The sequence below is a fragment of the Clupea harengus genome, chromosome 9 (assembly GCF_900700415.2).
Source record: "Clupea harengus chromosome 9, Ch_v2.0.2, whole genome shotgun sequence".
NCBI lineage: Eukaryota > Metazoa > Chordata > Actinopteri > Clupeiformes > Clupeidae > Clupea > Clupea harengus.
Window position 1 is genome coordinate 19,805,785 of NC_045160.1, and position 20,275 is coordinate 19,826,059.

The following is a 20,275-nucleotide window of genomic DNA, read 5'->3' on the forward strand; positions in this document are numbered from 1 at the left end:
GTGAATTAATATCAGTTTAATTCTGACTAATTGCAATATCTTAATGACAAGCACAACCACGGCAGTTTCGATTTACTGATGGTCTGCTGTGGTTTGCTGTTAATGTTTGACGCTGTTAATTTGCTTTGAAGGTCAGCACCTGTGAAACATGCCAGAGGTTCGAGAAGGTGAAGACGGAGCCACCGTCGATGAAGCCGATTAAACCAGTAGAGCCATGGTACATGATCAGTAAGACTATGCTTCACGTGGAATTACCAGAGACTTGACTGATAGTTTAGAGCAGTAAATTATGATTTATTTTTTTCTCCCTAATGTTCGATTGTTCAACATCTCTTTGAAGGTGTTGACCTCTTCAGACTGTTCATGAAATCACAGAATGAAACCCGATACCTAATTAACTGCCACTGATTGTTTTCACCAGGTGGGGGAAGGCCAGACCCATTTGGCAGGAAAAAGCAGTGCGAACCTCTGCGGTATGTACTGTAAACCATGACAGTAAGTGAACAGTTTGTTTTAATTCTCAACAAATGATCTAACCCAACATTATGTTATAGTCAATGATGGGCATCTTCCTGACTGATGGTTCCAGGGCTGTGGAATTTGGAAGAAGGTGAAGTGTTCATGTAGTCAACACATTTAACTGGTGGTGTTTAAATAAATTGCTTAATAGAGTATATATTTTTTTAACCAGTGCCTGTATTGCTTTCTGACTAAGATGAATGACAGCTTGAATGACAGACGTTTGTACCACCCACAGACAGACGGTGTGTAGAACAGTTATTTGACTGTGTAATTGTTACTATCAATCCAATTCCATTTTTTAGTCGTAGGATTAGATGAATGGAGGAACCAGATCCTGAAGAGAGCCACTGGAATGACCCTTGATTTTGATCACATCATGTGCAAAATGCAAACTTTTTTGTTGTTTGATAATGATGATAATGATGATAATGAAAATGGTTCTAGACCTTAAACAACAAAGTAATTCTAAAAGGATTGATAGAGGATTCATGCGCCTTCAATCTCAGGCCTTGAGTGGTTTACACGTAGTACTGATGTCTCTGAGAGGCTAAGAACTAAGACACTCATACCGTACTTATGTACCGTTTCACCTTCCTCATAGAATGACAAGATCACGTTGCTTTTTTTTCATCTTACAATGACTACATGTTGTACCTTTAACCTCTTTAAAAGTACACAGATAAAGTGTCCTATTTCACATGCTTTGTTGTATATGAAATGTCGTTTTCTGAATGAGCTAATTTTCCACAAACCTACTAATTGGCAGTATGACTGATCTGATGTTCATAAGTCGGTAATAAGGAACTGCAACTAGGATGAGGAGACATTTCATTTTAACTACATCTTTTAACGCTTTCATTTGGAAATATTTGAAACATCTAATCTGTAGCCTACATGTCTGTAAAGACAATGTATTGTTTACAGAGCTTATAACCTATGTTCTATCATAATTTTGTAGTGTTTTCTTACTGCGATAACTAGCTTGGTAGGCTTGAAATTCTTTACAATCATGAGTGCAGACCATGAGTACAAACAGCTGATTGGAACTGTTGGAACTATTCCTGGCTGGAAACAATTTACTGTGACAGCACCACTAACCAAAATGGCCACTTTGGACCCCACTGCTTGTGATAAAATAGAATATTCACTTCTCCATCTTTTCCTCAAACTTGGCTGGAATTTTTCACACATTCCTCCTCTGTGCTGTGTGCGGTGAGGCCTAACAGTTTCACAGTTTCTCAGAGTACAAGGTGTAAATATTTCCCCTCCCTCCCCAAAACAAAAACCCACCACAAAATATGGCAGAAAGGAGAGAGAGAGAGAAAATTAAATGGATAAGAATGTACAAGGGCAAACTCCCCCCACAAAAACACATGCACATGCAACACAAACAAACACACACACCTTCTCTCACACACACACACATATATCAACCTGGCTGACACTGACAGTCGCACTACAAGATGAAGAGTGTACAAGAGTGTTGGTGGATGCGCATGGGTGTGAGGGGGGGGGGGGGGGGGGGGGGGGGGGCAGGCACCCAACAGAAGCATTGTTTTGACAGGTTTTGTGGCAGGGGATGCCAAAAACATCTCAGGTTAGCTTGCACAGCGGCAGAGGAAAGCTGAGGGCTCTCATTAGGTTCCACTGGGTTAGACACTTCTCCTTTAAGGAAGGAAATCAGACAACACAGCTGGACGCTCCATGAGGCTCGATAACATCAGCCATTACAATTAATCATGGTTTCTCACACAGCATTCAGAGATATTATTCAGCAAAAGTGTCAGCCAGTGGTTTTAGCCCTCCATCTTCTAATACAAAACTACAGGGCCCTGAAGATTATATTGGTACTTGTCAAAAGCCACCCAATTCACATTCACTTTATTTAAATAGATTCAGGTGATGAAACTTGTTTTACATATAGCGGAACTGCAAGTGGCCTTAAAGAACCAACAAAGAGAGGGAGACATCTGCCAACTCAGACAGGTGCCTGGCAGAAAAAAACTGTACGTAAAGCAGCAGTCTGCTACACCCTCAAAGGTTATCAATTAGATGGTCTGTCATCCAGATTAATACCAAAGCAATGGAAAGAGTGCCGTCTGTGTTTATTGATAAGATATGTAAAACCAATAAGAGTTGGTTGGGGGTTAGGTTCAGGCTAATCTGTTAGGTGACTCAAAGCAAATTGAAATGCAATAAAATGCAAATTGAAATGTCCCCACGGAATGGTTTTGCATTTGGCTACTAAACTGGAAAACTAAACTACTTCTCAAGTGTGCTGATGAAGTCAATAAATTCCAACCCTTGGGATCCTGGTTGTGATAACACTTGAAACGCAACACAATCACAATTTAATACACCACTAATAACTAACTAAACACTAATAAGTGTAGTTTTGATAACAAACACCTTACCAGACGAATTAACTAGGCCAAACGTTTTGGACGAAGTTTTCTCAGTTACGTCCTTATAAAATCATCTGGGGAAAACAGGGTATTTGTGTTTTTGTTGTATGTCAACAGCTCAGCAAATCCCCAAATGATCTGTTGCTTCCATGCATGACCAGGTGCATCGTGTCACAGACTGATCACGTCATCACATCCATGTCCCCATGAGTTTGCAGTCCACGTCGTTAAACATGCTTTCGACGAGGACAACCGCTTCCTCAGAGAGCCAGTAACAAGCTCCTTGCCATCTTCCCTCTGCGTGGCGCAACGCGTGGGCGCACTCTAACGTAGGGTGGCCACACTCGTGGCATCAATTAGAATCATGTCGAGACACGCACCACCACCACTACAGCCATGGGGACGGGGTGTGAAACAACTCCAGCGTGAACAACGGGTAGCGGTCCAAGAAAAGCAATCTCAAGTTTGGTTAAAAGAAAGAGAAAATAAGCGAAATGTTTCTTATGTCTCAAAAACAATAATCCCCAAACACAGCTACTGTCATCTCTCCTGCTTATATAGAGGGGAGGCATAAAAACAGCCCAGAAAAACAAGATATGCCTGCGTTCTTTTTTCCCCCTTTTTTCTTCATTTCCTCAGTCTGTTTTTTTCCTAGGTTAGCCAGTACACTCTCCTGTGATGCTGTGTTGTGTTCTCGCTGTCCCTTTTTTTTCTCTCCCTCATACACACACAAGTATCTAGTGGCATGATTGGAAGTGAAGGTATATTAATGCATTTGCATAAAACTTATTATGGGCCTAGTTTCCTTAAGACAAAAGAGAAACACCATCGGGACTGTGCTCAGCCTGCCTGCCTGCCTGCCTGCCTGCCTGCCGCTGCTGCTGGAAGCTGGGCCCCCATTAATGCCTCCATTCATCTTGGATCTACCCTGAGCCAGAAAAACGCATTAGGCCTCAAGGCCCTGCGGCCTGGATTTGGACCAGTGTTGTTGGCATGTGCGTTGAGCGCGTTCGTTTTCAAGTGCGTCATTTCTCCTCCATTGATTTCCCTACTCTGGACGAGACCGGTAAGTTCTTTATTTCAATTAGCAAGACAAGTGTGCAGTGGACACCGTCCACCTTCCACAGGCCCTCATATCTCACTCATGGTAGGATGTGGGTGTGTGAGAAACTACAAGAACGAGAGGGAGAGAGAGATAAAGAAAGAAAGAGCACATAAAAGGAAGGAGGAGAGACAGATTAAGAGAGTGAGAGAGATGAACAAAAACAGGGAGACAAACCTATTGAATGATAGAGAGAGAGAGGCAGAGAGAGAGAGAATAGGAAGAGAAAGTAACAGTAACCGAGACTGACAAACACAGACTACAAATATGCATTGCGAACTTTAAAGGTTGGAGATCTCCGTCTGCTGTGCTGAAAACTGGGACAAGCCAGCTATTCCACTGACAGGCCAATCTGAGGCGACCACCTCAAAGATAACTCAGACAGGGCCAGCTCAACAGACGAGCTGGACACCGAGAGACAAAGCAATGATCAATGCCAGGGCTTAACTAACAAGACTTGAACGAGAACAGTATGGCCTAAAGATTTCAGCCATGCTGTCACCCGATATATATTGAATCCTCAATTCAATTTCACATGAGTAAAAAATAAAAGGTCGCAATGCTAATCTAGCCACTTTAATCCTATTGCTTTAAGGTCCTTGGACAGCCAGGCTCTCCTTTCTTGAGCTAAAACAAATACAAACCAATGTCCTCACTAATGAGCTTGCTCTTAAAGCACAGGAGACAAAGGTAAACCAATGTCTATTTTAACACTCAAATTCTAGTACATTCCTGCACAAACTAGTCAATCAAAACCTCTTACGCTTATTTCATTCAAAAACCTCTATGCTAATATAACTACAGACAAAACTGTAGGGTACCTGAGGCTGTGAGGGTGTCCTACTTTGCAGCGGATCTTTTAGCAACAATCCATGTGCACATGATCACAATTGTGTTCACTTCAACAAGGAAGATAGTATTTAATGTTTTGTGCAAGAGTTGAATAAGAATAGCGTCACAAACGTGATATAAGAACTACAGCACATCAGAAAATGATGGTTGTGCTATCCATAAGGCAGACATCATTGTGTGTTGGTAGAAACTGGAGGAAGTTAAGTGTAGGCAACAGCTTTGATGCGGCTGGAAACGAATGGCTTTGCTTTCTCCTTCCTTTCCTTTCTAATGTCATAAAATACATTATGATGATGTAGACACTCCCAAAAGACACACTGAAGGACATGTCATTAGCAAGGGATGGGTGAAGTTCCATAACTGAACCTCAAATCATTGCTTATTGGAGTAGCTAAGAGAACTTAAACACTAAACTGGATTGACGAAGAACATTTTAGAAAGAGAGAATAAAAAGTGGTCCATAATGAACAAAGAATACTCTTCTACACAGTCAATGACACACACTATGCATGCGCGTACACACACACGTACACACACACACACACACACACACACACACACACACACACACACACACACACACACACTGGTGCTGTTTCTCAATCAAATAGTAACCCTTAAGAACTGCATGTGCTTTGGCTTTGAAAGCTTTTCCACTGGCATTTTTTCATCCGAAACTGCCAGGCAACAATACTCCCTTTGTGCTCCCAAGTTGGGAAAATTCCACATTTGATCTTTGGGTTTGTTTGGAGTAAAAACTGCAACGTAAAAAAAAATACAAAAATAAAACTGTCCAATTTCCTTTGAATAAATTCAATATCATCTGACTACAGACGGAGAAACAGTTTTGCTGATCGTCCTTTACAAACTGTGGCTATTGACAAACATGTAAGCAATATGTCCCAAATACACCGTGACCAAACAAAGCCTCTACCCATAATGCAAGCACCTCCACATCATCCAGTAACAGTGGTATGCAGATTTGCATCACAACACCCAACCTTTTGCCTCTCATTCATTTCACACAGAGTTGGATAAGCAGGAAGCACATTTATTCAACACGTATTTGTTGCTGTTTTTTTTTTTTTTTTTAAATATAAGCTGATATTTCTTTCTTACCTTGGGTTGAGCACGTCTGGGGAAGGCAACTTTAGGGTCGATCTGACAGTAGAAGTGAACAAAACAGAAAAGAGAGAAAGGAGGCCAATTAGAAATTTGATATTAATGCAGGAACACAGACTATCAGTCTAGAATGTGAATGATACAGGCTGGACTCACAGAGGAACTCACAATGTCAACAAGAAAAGGAATATCCTTGGATTTGTACACATGGACTTAGTATTGAAGGAGGACATCGGTTCAATATGTCTACAATCTGCCTTCCCCTTGAGGGATTACCACAATTACGAGTGACTCGAAGATCTTAAGGCAAAAGAAAGCACTATTCCCCAAATAAAGCATTTCAAATCAACACTGTATAAAATAGATCTACACGACAAATAAGGACTGTACTGTGTTCTCATTCAGGAGACTGCTCTTGTAGGTGTGCATTTTTTTAAAGGATATGTGATGCCATGGCATTTCAAATACATTATATCATATGACCTTCCCCTACAATTAATAAAATGCATCAGACTGTTGTGAAGAAAAGACAACTATATAAAAGCAGTTATTTGGATGTCACAAGGCTGATAGAGTAAGCAGAGATAAACATATAACAGTAGAGCTGTCAAACTGAATTGTTTTAGTAATAGCATTTTAATTTAGTTCAACAAAAAATGCTAAGGTTTTTTTTTTTTTTTTTAATGAATGAAAATATGAAAAGAGCAATAAATGACTGTCATTATTAGTGCTTAATTGACTTCATTTTAAGATAAACAATCAATCATGCATGTGTTTGTACGTCTGCGGGCACACAAAAACCTTCTTCATGTTTAGACTCCGAGTAAGATTGTACCCTGTCTCACTCTTTAGCACGAGAGGAGCCTGTAACCCACAGGTCACCAAAAACACAGCCAGTAGCAATTATGTATTCAACACTGAGCAAACAGCAAACGCTCTCGCTCCTCACAGACATGTTTTTTTTTCTTTCACTCCTTTTCTTTTGATCATCAGCGCAACATTACTAAAAGGTGGAAGCCTATTCATGAATGACTACACCACATATGAATATCCAGAGGTCGTCTTCTAAAACAGAATGGGGAAATGGACAGAGTGGAACAATGACTAGCACACCACAGACAAAAATAGATAGGCCTTGGGACAGAGAAAAAAAAAAAAGGGGGTACCCAAATTAAGATGGTCGGAATGGAATATTCAATATGCAGTAACCACTTTATTGTGAAGGAGGAACGAGGAAGATTAAAAAGGAAAAAATAGATGTGCCACCCGACCATCCTCTAATTCAGACATAAGTGTCCTCGGCATGCAGAGGACATATGATTGTCAACAACTGGCTGCCCTTTCTGCACTGCGTCTTTGTGTTTGAAGGATTAAGCAACAGCTTTCAAAAGTAAAATATGTTCTCTCCTGAAATTCTCTTCTGAACTTCTCTCGCTCACTCTCGCTCATTACACACAGCCGTGTACACCTGCTTCTGCACACTGCATCACTTAGAATTATCACAGCTCTGCAGTGCACATGCAGAGGAAAGCCCTCGATTCATAGTTACTCTTATTTTAACACATCAGCATCTCCCCTATCCCTTTACACACACAAATACGGGTCTAGTGTCCACTAGAACCCAGGTTCGAGTCCAGCCTGGGGTCATTTCTCGAGCCCACTCCCCATATCTTTCTTCCAATAATTTCCTGTCTACTCTGGGTTATAACAGCCCAAAACTAAAAACGAAAAAAAAAACAGGAGATGAGCATGGATCTCAGAGAGTGCTGTTGAATGAGCCTTTTAAGAGCCTTTACACAACTCGTTTATGAATTCACACAACACGTCACCTGACAAAACCGACAGTCAAAGACGTCTCTGTAAACTCAACCTCCTCCCTGGACACAAATAACCCTTAATGTTTACAACTATACCTTTTATTGTAAGACTGGACCCTTCAGGTGAGAAGGAAAATTGTGTAAAAATATTATGTGAATAAAATATAATACTTTATTTTGGGATTAAAGAAAGAGAAAGAGGATATGCGAGGGAAGGATAGTAGAGGAGATGTTGTGCTTGCTTAAAAAAAAAACACACACACACACACACACAACAAACAAGGATGAACACATCACAATAGGAAGGAGAGAGATGGTGGTCTGTGGCTGCTTCTAACGCAGGGAGGTGATAAATAAGAGTACTATGACAAAGTGGATCAACATATGTGAGCAGCAGCTCCATATCCACAGCTCTGGCCAGCTCCAGGGCTGAGCAGCGTCTGTCACATGGGCAACACTGAGCTGATGCACAGCCTCCACTCGCTCAAGTACCGGATGCCGATCTCACCTCGACCAGCAAGGCCACGCTTCAATGCAAGCCATTCAAGTGCAACTTAAACACTGCGTATAACATCACAATCCGCCGGATAAATAATCCCTGAGTTACGAGCAGCCTCTACAAGCTGCCGTCCTCCCCTGGCTATTCCTGTTTGATTTATACATCTTTTCTCGTTTTTTTCCCCCAACTCCTCTCCTTTAATGGCTCAAAAATAATGTTATGTCAAACACTGACCCAATTTTATGAGGGTTTTGCATGTGTGGCCCTTGTGAAATTTGCATGGCCCAGTTTTATCATCTGAGGTACAAACTGCACAGCTTTAACAAGACTGAACAGGCTCAGATGTATTTGTCTTCTCATTTCACATTTTATATATAATACAATATGTATTACACATCTACATGAGAAATGTAATGATTTAATTCCCCAGTTCACCGCTGAAACCCCTACACTTTGCGGTTTATATAAATCTTAATACAAGACTGTCATGAAGACGGTGATTTTCATCTCTGCATGGAGCATTTAAGTAAATTAGACTGACGCTCTCCTGTCATTGAAGACAATCAACAATTCAGAAAGATAGCATTACATTGGGAATCTCTACAAACCTTATACTAAAACATATGTCTGGTAAAACTCATTTTACTATATGAAGCCTCTTTCAATAATCAAGTGAATCTGCAAGTGAATCTGCTTGTCTGAATATCCCTAGTCCAACAGAAAAGTCTCTAAAACTAGTACAGGATTACATGGAGGAGCAATCATACATTATAGTACTAATCTGCAGGGGTTTTTTACAGTTCTGTACTAATCAGTTTCATAATAAAACATTTGGATGAATTAAAACATATTGCATTAAAACATATTGTTAATTGCCATTTGTGTTACTATAATGTGATAGCCCTCCACTACAATGAAAACTATGGCCTATTCCTAAAAATGTCTGACCTCAAAAGGCAAAACTGAGTGTTACCATATCTAACTTAAAGGGGGTAACAAAAAACCTGCTTAGGTTCAGGAATGTTCTTATAGGCGCACAAACTGCTTACAGTGGCTTGCTGAATGCGTCCTTCACAGAGACAAACAGATCTCCAAAAAGAACATAAAATTGAATGATGTGGTATTTATACAGATCCTCTGATTCTCTTGAATGCATTGTTAGCAGAACTGTTGTCTTCAAATACTGCAAGAGGATCAAGGAATATGCCACGTGCACCAGTCTGGTATTTTTGCCATGCATGGGTACACTGAAAGTAAGATTGTCCTGTAGTTGCGTCTACTTTTTAAAGTTCTAGAAAAGGACCTCAAGTTATGAACGTGTCTTTTAAGATAAGACTAAAGCAGCAAAAGAGAGCTACACAAAAGTAATTTATTTTAAATTGAAGACTCTAACTAAAAACATAAGACACATGTAAAAAAACTTTAAGCATGGTTTCAGATAAGTTTTGTTTTATTTCCATGCAAGCAATTTATCAATCACATAAACAATTACGGCAAGTGTGCATGTGTGTATGGGTGTACATATTACTACTAAAGCACTGTTAAAATTGGCACATTCTGAGATTTCCAGATCCAACATTCATCCTTCCCAATGCATTTTTAAACAGGTTGCAAAATATTTTTAAATGATCCACACACACATTCAAAACTGAAACCGCAAATATGACATCAGATAAGACCTCGGTAGAGCAACCTATAAAATGAAGCAGGAATTATGCCCTACTCTTTAAGCACTTCTACTGAAATCAGAGTATACATGCATCCACACCACCTGTGGATGTGCACAGATTCCCTAAAATCTATCAATCAGGTAGCTTTGAGCAAACTTTACATTGTGAATAGTGGCACGGTCCAGACATTTATACAGCGATACATGTACGTTGAAAATGAACAAGATGTATGATTCAGAATATTCAGTACACACACGCACACACACACAGGCAGAGACAAGGAGAAAGGGGGGTGGGGAGAGGCTGAGACAGAGAAAGCAGGCAACCAAACAGATTTCACAGCAAACTGCTGTACACTGACAAAGAGTACGTCAATTATCAATAATAGAGTGCCCGTGAATTACTTTCAAGTAGCCTCCATTTGGTTAATAAAAACTTCAACGAAATTGTATATTAATTTTCACTGACAATAGTTAAGGTAGTCTACCTAAATAAATTGTAGACTACATATTTAATATGTGATTTAATGGCTGAAGTGTTCAACAGTTGTAAACAGCTGTGTTAGAACGGTTTATAAATCAGCCCATGCGCTAGTACAACCGCTACTGTGGGCAGATATGACAGAGGAAAAGGTTAAACTCCTGACAGATATTAGGATGAGACGCGGATTGGAGCATGCAATCACGTAGGCTACTTAGTGGCGTCAAGTGCGTTTTGCCTTCTGAATGACAGTATATAATGTCACGGAGCAACCGCGTAATGGAGATGATATGGCAGGCTGTAGGCTATGTGAGGGTTTTCCCCAAGTGAAGATCAGCGAATAACAAACATTTGCACACAGTTTAGAACAAGAACACGTAACCAGACATACCGTTTTTGAGTCTAATTCGTGGTGCGGCTGGGCTAAGACTTTATCTACACTGCCAGCATCCGCGAACGTAACGAACCCAAATCCCCTGAAAGAAAAAAAACATAGACACAGACCAAAATATTACTAAGACCAGTCACGGGAACAACGTAATACAGTAATGACAACTTACATAAATCATAAATGTCAAGCTTCAAATGTATGAGGTTACGGATAGCCTATAATATATGTGGATATATAGGCTATACCTTGAAGTAGATAACTTCATCTCAGGCACAACAACCAAAATCAAAATGTTTTTGGAGGAGCAAAAAAACATGACAACGGCGTACAAATATCACATCTTTTATGAAACAACATTCACTGTGATTAAATGTTTAGATCTACTCAAATAAAGTGCAAATAAACAAATATACCGCGTAGTCCTAACTCAATGTCAAATTGCGTTAGGCTACCTTTTCAAATCGCTGATTCAATGGCTTAAGAAAGCGCATCGAAGGATCCCTGACACAAAATTATCGTCTCACTGCCAAAGCCAGGGGCGATTTTAATGTCGCATGACCACGAGAAAGTGAATAAGAGAAACACCTTTAAAATATTTTACCTGGAGCGTTTTGTTGTGGGATCTCTCATCACCATACATTCTCTTATTTCCCCGAATTTACTAAAATAGTCTCTAAGGCTGTCTGCAAAGCAAAACAAGAAGGATAACACAGGTTAACGTGAAGCCGTTTGTGAACACAACAATTATTGCTGCAATTTCAAAAGCCCAGATACACACAGGGGTCGAATAGAGGACTTCAAATGATTGGAAATCAAAATAACCTTGCGCGCACAACATATCCCGTACAGCGCCGCACGCTCGTTACACTGTAACTAGCACAGAACACACTCTAAAGGTAACAAAACACAGCCTCACAAAGCCACCCGATTGACAGCAAATGGTTCTCCTACCTGGTGAAGTTTGCCAGCTGAGGCCACCGATAAACATTTTACTGTAAGAGGAAAACATAGCAGAAGTGAGTCCAGATGTCAGATCGGCCATTTTGACGTGTAGCTAACTACTTAGCTAGCTACAAAAAAAGATAGCTAAACGAAGGCAGAGCAGGCAGCAAGAGAGCGGTTTTAGTTAGCCCAGTAAGCTATCTTTGAAAAGGGGGCAGGCCCGTTCGCTAATATAATCAAACAAAGGTGTAGTTGACTGCACGCAATAGATAATGTTAATGACAGTGCAATGCAAACGACAGTTCCTAAGCTTTTCATTATTAATACAAATTAATAAAACAGCGACAAGTAAGTGCCGACAGAATTCTTTCTTACCCCGGGTCGTGTTGTGAATCATTAGGGCTTCCAGATGTGGCTTGGCTCCCTTCTCCCTCCATTGCTAACCCAACTATAGCCAGTAACTAACACACACAGTCACAGCAAACGCTACACAGAGCCCAGCTAAGAGAATATTACTGAGCCGGGAATGCAATCGTCACACGTGGGATCAGCTCTGGATCCCTCCCCCTCCCTTGACCCACATGGGGCGGAGTAGTGGCCCGTCACCTAACCAATCCCATTGACGTCATTACAATTACCCCGCCCCTTTACAGCTAAAGATCATGGTGGTGTTTTTCATGCGCCTGTGGGGAGTACCAAGCAAGGGAGCAATTACGTCATCGCTGTACACAACGCAATTTAAGCACAATTAATGCAGACTTTGTTCTGCCCAAAGGTCTTTTGACTGAAATAAACCTTGCGTGTTAGGTGACAACTCTGACACACAGCCTGGGGCATAACCTCTGCTGAGGAGAACAAATTAGTTGTATGAGTTTGATTAGTGTTCTCAGTAACCTATTCAATCTTATTTTCTCACAGCCTATATTTACTATATAGCAGTGAGTGACCACTTTAAACATGTCAATACATCTCAGCACTCTGATATAGGTTATATGTAATTAATGGGGCCTATGCAAATAGCACACAGCACACACTCTATCGTTTACTGAGCCTATTGAAAAATATTACAAGAAGTATTGCAGAGATTGCAGTGCATCACAATTGTAATACCTGTAAATGCAATATATAAGCTACACACATTTTAAATAGCCTAAATGTTATGTATAAATGCCCAGTTTTACAGTTTGTAGATGTTGTCGTCAAAAATAAATCTACTTGCCTTATGCACTATGAAAATATAGTGTTTCCCAGTGTATTTTCTTTGCTTTATGTATTGTGCATCTGTGCAAAGTGCACTACTGCTAAAATATATAATTTACTAAGCCACTTTGATAAAATGATCAGTTAAATGAATATATATATATATATATATATATATATATATATATAAACAACTATCACTGAGAACTGCTGCCTCTGTGCCAGAGCTTGTGTCGTACACAAAAATAGTAGACTACAGTTGGTCCATTTAAAGTCCACCCCTGGTCTGATGTGGAGACCTCTGCGGTAGTCTCCTGCTCTGAGAGCATTGCACTTACCTAAAGAACCACAAACTGCCTTAAAGCTCAGGAACCAAAGATCATAATATTAATAAGATAAGAAAACTGGACTGTGACATCATTTCAAAGGGGTGAAAGTTTCATAAAAGAGGGAAATGAAAAATGAAAGGATCTTTTACTAATGACAAAAAAGCAGATTTCTTAGTAAGAGTGGTGAAAGCAGTACTGCTTTTCTATTAAATGTGAAAATGAGAGCTCAATTAAGTCTGCTTGCTCAGTGAATTATACAGTCATGCTACAGCGATTGCTGTTTATTTCCTAAAACCCTGTTTGAATTGAGCTTCCATGCCATACAGACAGCTCATAAATCTTTTCCCACTTGTTTTCCAAATCTCTTTTTGCCAACTTTTTTTGGTTGGGGAGGGGCATGAAGTTGGGAGCCTCAGAAGCCCAGTGGAATGAAATGCAGGCTGATTGATTGGCATGCGAGTGCTGTGGTCTCACCTCAGTGCATGGCCATCCAGGAGCTGTCTGCTTGTTAGTAAACCACAAGGAGAAGAAAGAGGGGCGTGGAGCCACACAAAGACAGGCCTTCAACGCATTTCTGTTAGTCATGGGTCAGTTTAAAAACACGTCATCAGCCCAGTCCAGATTATATATGTATATAAGATAACATATAGCAAAATGACAGATAAACCTATAGAAAAACTATGGAGGTTTCTGCATGGGATGCACAACTGGAGAAAAGCCATTCCGATTGTGGCGCAGCTTCCAAAGATGATTCTTTTTGATTGTTAAATATCAGATCTGAGGCTAACAGCAACAAGCTGCTGCTCTGTTTTTCACTTTGTGTGGCCCAACAGCAAAGTTTTTGTTGGTGATCAAAACATAGCTCATCCATTTTTCATGAGCATATGACTATACAAGGAGGAATCTCGGTGAGTTTGAATTTTGTTCAGAACGCCAGTTGTGTGTATAACTGCTTCAGTCAGCTCTTTTTATACACACACACAGGCACAAACACACAGTTTTACCTGTTCAGTGTTTAGTTACTATAAAATAGAACATCTAGGCAGCAGGAGACAAGAAAAGATTACACCACTTATCTCAAATAGGACACTGGACAATACCAACCATTATGGTATTTTTTAGCCTTCCAATTAAGTCACAACAACATTACTGACATGCATTTGAATTCCTGTTTAAACTGGGAAAAGCAATATGGTCATAGTAACAGTCCATTAGGACACTGATATAGACATCTCCCAGTAAAACATGAAGTGCTGAAATACACAGCATAAATATAGTATAGCGTATTGCACCATTTGAAATTCAATCTATTTACTGGATGTGCATGACTCTCATCAGGGAAGCCCACATCATTTAACATTTATGTGTTTATTTATTTATTTCAGCCAGTCCAACCTGCTCTCCTGCACACAGCCAGTGATTACCTGTGAAGGTGACATGAGGGGACCCTTAAGATAGCACGAGATAGAAAGAACATCCAGGGCATCCAAATCTAACTCACAGAACCGCTGCAGCAGCATCACAGGACAAGTCTGTTCACTTGACAGGAAGGTCGATGGAGGCGAATTATGCCTTGAGAGATTACACGTTAAATCACAGCTGAAAAAGGAATTACATCATTATTATTCCAAAATGGATGGACATGAAAACGCAAATATGTATATCTGATTTCAACATAATTTAGTCTTTACAATCAGCAAAGACAACTGTGACTGTCGCTATAATCTACTGTAAGTATGCAGTGACAAGGTCTTGAGAATCAACCCAAAGCAGACGATGTGACTGAGCACTGACCCTCGTGCCTGTGGAGCAGATCAGGCCACATCGGGGCGTGGATCTGCCCTGTCAGTACCAGATCAAGGCCACCTCTATTCCACTCAGCTACTAGCATAGCCCACTGTACACTCCACTACGTGCGAGGTAGAACACATACCAGAGTGTGTGGGAACTACAATCAAATAAAATGACCCGTCGGCCAGGTCCAATAACTACTCGCCTGAGGACATTTGCCTTGCTTGTCTATGTACCTCCCATTTTAAGTGGGTCACGCCTGTGGCCTGTGAGATAAGGCATTTGGCAGCTAATTGAGGCACACCTGTATTAATCACGGATGTTGAGAATGTTGCAATTATGCTTGCATAGAAGCCCTCAGCATATGAGCTGAATTGCACTTCAACAGTGTCACGGGTGAAGTGGATAGGATTTCTCTCAAGGTTGTACAAATAGAGCATTTGTAGTAAGATACACTGATTCAGTTCTGCTGAATGTCTTTTTAACCATGAAAGACACCTGTGCCTGGATGTCCTTGAAGTAACCTGCTGTGACTGAGGTATATTTATGGGTTGTCGGCTCACAAAAGGCATGCTTCAACATCACTAGGAGGTGTAGTGTATGCTCTGGTTTGCATGATAGACATTGTTGAGAGTACTGCATGCATGTATAGATCATGACTTAAACATTTGCATACGTAACCTTCTAAAAAGACAAACTATTCAAGTTCACTTCCCCCTTGCACCTCCCACCTGTCCCTAAATAGTGACTATGGGCAGAGCCCTAGAAACCACTAGAAACACCCCATATCAGGAATGTACAAATTTAAATTCTCAAGAGATGACTTAGGATAGTGTGGGTAAATGTCATGTGTGCCTCTATAAATACATCTTACAGCTGCTGAATCCTGTGTAATAACGGAGTTACATATCCAATTTATGTCTGACAGCAAACATTATTTCAACTATAATCTTCATAATCTATCTCCTAATCAAATGTGTGAATATACTTCTAAAGCATTTCCAACGTGGGACCTTTATCAATTTTCAACAGACTACCCCAGAGTGTTTCGTACAGATCAGCAGACCAAAGCACTTCTCCTGAACCTTTGCTATTGGAGGTAGTCCAGTCCTCTGGGATTAGGCACAGCCAATAGGATTAAGTCCGAGATGCTAACGATTTTTTATTGAACTTCATAGAGTGTCTTTGCAGGGGGTGGAGCCTGTTCCACTATCACAGCTGCAGCTAACGGAAAATGACATAGTGTGACTTAATTAATCACGGGGGTGACTGAGGAGGCACTTAATTTCACCATACACTGTCTGGACCTTAACTCAACAGAACCCACGGAATTCCCAGCAGTTTAATGCCTTTTACAAAGCAGCGATTAACCGATAGCAGCAGCAGAGGACATGAATGTTGTGTTTTGTGTTAAGTCCATCCGAGCCAACAAACACACACATGCCAGTAGTGACATTTGATTTGCAAAAGAAGGAGTGTCGTGATAAATGTTTTGGTTTGTTAAATGGTTAGTGTATATGTTAAGTTATTCACTGAGTTTGTGTGGGTAAAAAGGCTAGGCTATGGAAGAACCGCACCACCAAGAAACAGTGAAATAGAGATAATATGGTGTTACTGACCCACTTTCTCTTTCAGTAAGTTGCCTCAGGAACAGATTACTATGTTTGCACTTTGCCTGTTGAATTATCATAAAATACAGGAAAATTCCATCGGCGAATGGAATATTCCTAAGAGTGAGTTTTCTTCTGCCCTGCTTATATGCATCTCCTGTAAATAGCCTTTTCACAGGGAAGATCAGATTACGATGGGAGATATCCCTTTTGTATCCCCCTTCAGATCTCCCCAGATCAGAAACAAGAGCAATCCCTTATCTTTTTTAAAGTACTAATTGAAACACTTTTTATGTATTGGTAGCATCTTGCATAGTCTGTTTCCAGTGCCTGGCTTGTTTGATGTAGTGTTTTGGTGTGTGTGGGTGTGTGTGTGTGTGTGTGTGTGTGAGTGTGAGTAATAAACTACCACACTGTAGCACTTTCTCTGAGATGCACCATCAAAACACAATTTTTATTGTTATGTCCTTCAACTTCTGTTTTTTATTTTATGCACTGGGGCTCATAAAAAAAGGAACGAAAAGACTGGCTTTTTTGCTCAGCTGATTTTCCATCAGAGTTGCGGATCTGTGAATAGCCAAACTTGAATGAGTGCAGTCTTTCCCTTCCCATTCACCATCTGGTAGGCTTTAACTCCGCTGTCTCTTTCTGATCCATTGAGTCTGCACGAGGCTGGCCAGCTAACAGCGCTACAGATAAGGCATCCTCAGCATGAAAGAGAGCACAACCTCTGACATGAGATGGTGCCTTTATGATTTCCTATTGAACCATTACAATCACTGTGTGACCCCTCCTGACATTTGCTCCTAGCTTTGATAAAAGGCAATTTGACTGAAATTCTCAAGGAGCTGTTAATTGTGCTTGTGAAAACTCTTTATCAACGGTTGAGTTCATACAGGGATTATTATATTATCCAGTTTTCTTATCATGTTCAACCATTATTATGGATTAATTCAATCAGCAACAATAGTACATTTTGTTTTGGTTAAAAAGCCATACTAGTTATGATCAACAGACTGCAGTGCTCCAATCAAAATGCATTTACCAGTGACTATTTAAATCCATATACCACCCTAACAGTCAAATAAGTTCCTTCATCATCCTTTACAGCATGAACTCTGAAGGATGGTGCCAAGTGCTAATTGTGTCAAATGATTGTAAATGGGTGTCATTCACATCGATACGAATGCGGTAAACTTTTTTACCCGTTGTAGACGACAAGATCACGACAATACGATCCGTAAAGTCACAACCCGACATGTCCGTCCATATCCTGACCTCACACACCATCTTGTGGAGACCCGAAAACAGCTTCCATCTAGCTATTACACAAAACGCAAACGCTTCCTGCTTGGGTTGTAAGTGATGTAAAAACACAGGCCTCAACACCTGACATCCATGGTTCTCCTCTCCTTCCTCTCCCCTTCAAATCATGTGTTTTTAATGCCCCGCTCCTATTCCGCAGGTCAGTGATATTGCTTGATTGCTCTGGGTGCATGTCTGGCCCTTGACTTTGCTTTGCAGGAGCAGAAAACTGAATTATTTGAGGTGTCAGGTGCAGCTGGTGTTCTGTAGCTGGCTGCATCACTTAGCCTTTGTGCACCGACCAACGTGCTGAGCTCTGCTCCAGGGTGCACTACTTAACTAGTCAGCAGTGTGGCTCCGCACCTCACTGCTCTCCTGTAATGGGAAAAAATGAGAAGAAGAGAGAGGGTGAGGGAGAGAGAGGGAGTAAAAGAAGAGTTCACAAGCAGTCTGACTCAAAGGTAGAGAGGTGCTCTCTTTGTAATTCAGGATTTCTTTTCCAGCATCATCCTGCTACTCCCCTCCGTTCTCCAGTCCACCTTCCCAGCCTGTTGGCCTTGAAGAGAGGAAGAGGAAGAGGAGCTCTCCAGATACCCTCCCCACCTGAGCACCCTCTCAACAACACACAGAAAGTGGATTTAAAAAAAAAAAAAAAGGTCTTTTTGGCATGATGTGTATGATGAATACACAAATGGGATGCAATTACAGTGTGGTTCATTCATGTGAATGGAACTCATCGAAGAAAAAAGTCTTTATTGCATGAAATGTATCATTATAAAAACATCTCATATCTCATTGCTGAAAAATGTAATGTCTGTTCTCTACATTTTGTAAGAAAGGAGTCTATGTACTGCACTTTCATTATCTATAATGAGTTTGTGTGAAAAGGAATCATGCCCCTAAAAACAAATAGTTTCAAATGACAATAAATAAAAAGATCATCTTTATGTTTTATGCTATCTAACTGGTCATGTTGAATCCCCTTCATGGGTCATCTGCGGCAGACACTTATATAATCCTCTGACGCCCCCTCCAGGCCAAAAATGCTCATTGCTCCTTCACGGTAGCTGTGTAATTTAACTGTGCTTCACCATGGCAATAACCAAAAAAATCCTGTTTTAGTTAGATATTTGCAGATTAAAACACAAACTTCAACATGGAATTAAACAAAAAAAGAGTTTTACGCAGTGCAGTTATTGAGCTAACGCATGCTTTGTGGTACAACCCACGCTGATCAGTTACTTAAAATTGCTATGGTTGTTATGGTGACTGAGCAGGCCAAGGATAAATGGAGGCAGAACAAAAAGTCCTAATTATTCAATTATTCTTTGCCATCAAAATGTAATGCTTTTTAAAACCGGCAATGCATCATCTAAGTCACAGAGATTTCATATGAATTAAAGTAACACTGCATCAATGAGACACAATTTTGAGGTATGATTTTTTTTTAGGAAACTAGTTTTAGTACCATCCTCAAATTCATTTTGATAGCATATGGTCATGTGAAGGACAGATTAACACCTAGGTCTTCCCCACTAGCAATCCACCATATGCGCTATGTAGTTCTGTGTAACGGGCTGGAACACCCTGCAAAAAATGGAAGAAAAGCTTTCAAAAGCATGCCATTGCCAGCTATACTGCCAAAAGACACCAGTTAATGTGTTGGCAAGCTTCTATCAGTCATCTGGGCTGTTGGTGGTGTTTGCAAGGTTTTTGCATGCCTTTTAGGTAGTTAGCTTACTAGTTTTGGAACAGAACTCCGTATTGCTGCTTTACATGATGATGTAAAAGGGAGTCAACTATCACAGGATTTTCTGTGTTTACACGTACAGCTTAACCTATTACAGTGAACGATTTTTCAAATGTTCTTGTGTATTCTCTTGTGTTTGGCTTGAAATTCACAAAGCTTCTATCGCTCGGTAAGCAAAATGTCAGTGAAACTATCATCTTCTGATAATTAAAGTGTGTAAGAAATGTATCCATGGTCAAGTCAGGCTGGCAACCGAAAATGGTATATGGCCAACAAGATTGAATTGGACCAAAAAATAAACAACTACAACTTTTTTCTGTTTCAGAGAACAAAGATAAATCTTCCCACAAAAAGCATGGCAATATACTAGAAGGCAGTTAAAATTAATCATTTCTGTGTGCATGTCAATCACAGTTCAATCTACTATATATATATATATATATATATATATAAAAAAAAAAAAAACACACACACACACACACACCAAG

The 20,275-nt window shown here is 40.3% G+C and overlaps 1 protein-coding gene across 10 annotated transcripts in view; it reads right to left on the minus strand.

Annotated features, from left to right (window-relative positions):
- Nucleotides 1-12,375, minus strand: part of msi2b (musashi RNA-binding protein 2b) — a 224,199-nt gene extending 211,824 nt beyond the window's left edge. For 6 of the 10 annotated variants that reach the window (XM_031573768.2, XM_031573766.2, XM_031573767.2 and 3 more), the window contains exons 1-5: nucleotides 12,178-12,374; nucleotides 11,812-11,852; nucleotides 11,462-11,543; nucleotides 10,861-10,945; nucleotides 6,001-6,042 (exon numbers count right to left, since the gene is read on the minus strand). In XM_031573768.2, the coding sequence (XP_031429628.1) occupies nucleotides 6,001-6,042; nucleotides 10,861-10,945; nucleotides 11,462-11,543; nucleotides 11,812-11,852; nucleotides 12,178-12,239 (312 nt within the window). In that variant the 5' untranslated portion in view covers nucleotides 12,240-12,374. Of the gene's footprint in view, nucleotides 1-6,000; nucleotides 6,043-10,860; nucleotides 10,946-11,461; nucleotides 11,544-11,811; nucleotides 11,853-12,177 lie in introns of all 10 variants that reach the window. The other 4 variants (XM_031573765.2, XM_031573762.2, XM_031573764.2 and 1 more) reach the window with 1 other exon arrangement.
- Between the last annotated feature and the right edge of the window lie 7,900 nt (nucleotides 12,376-20,275).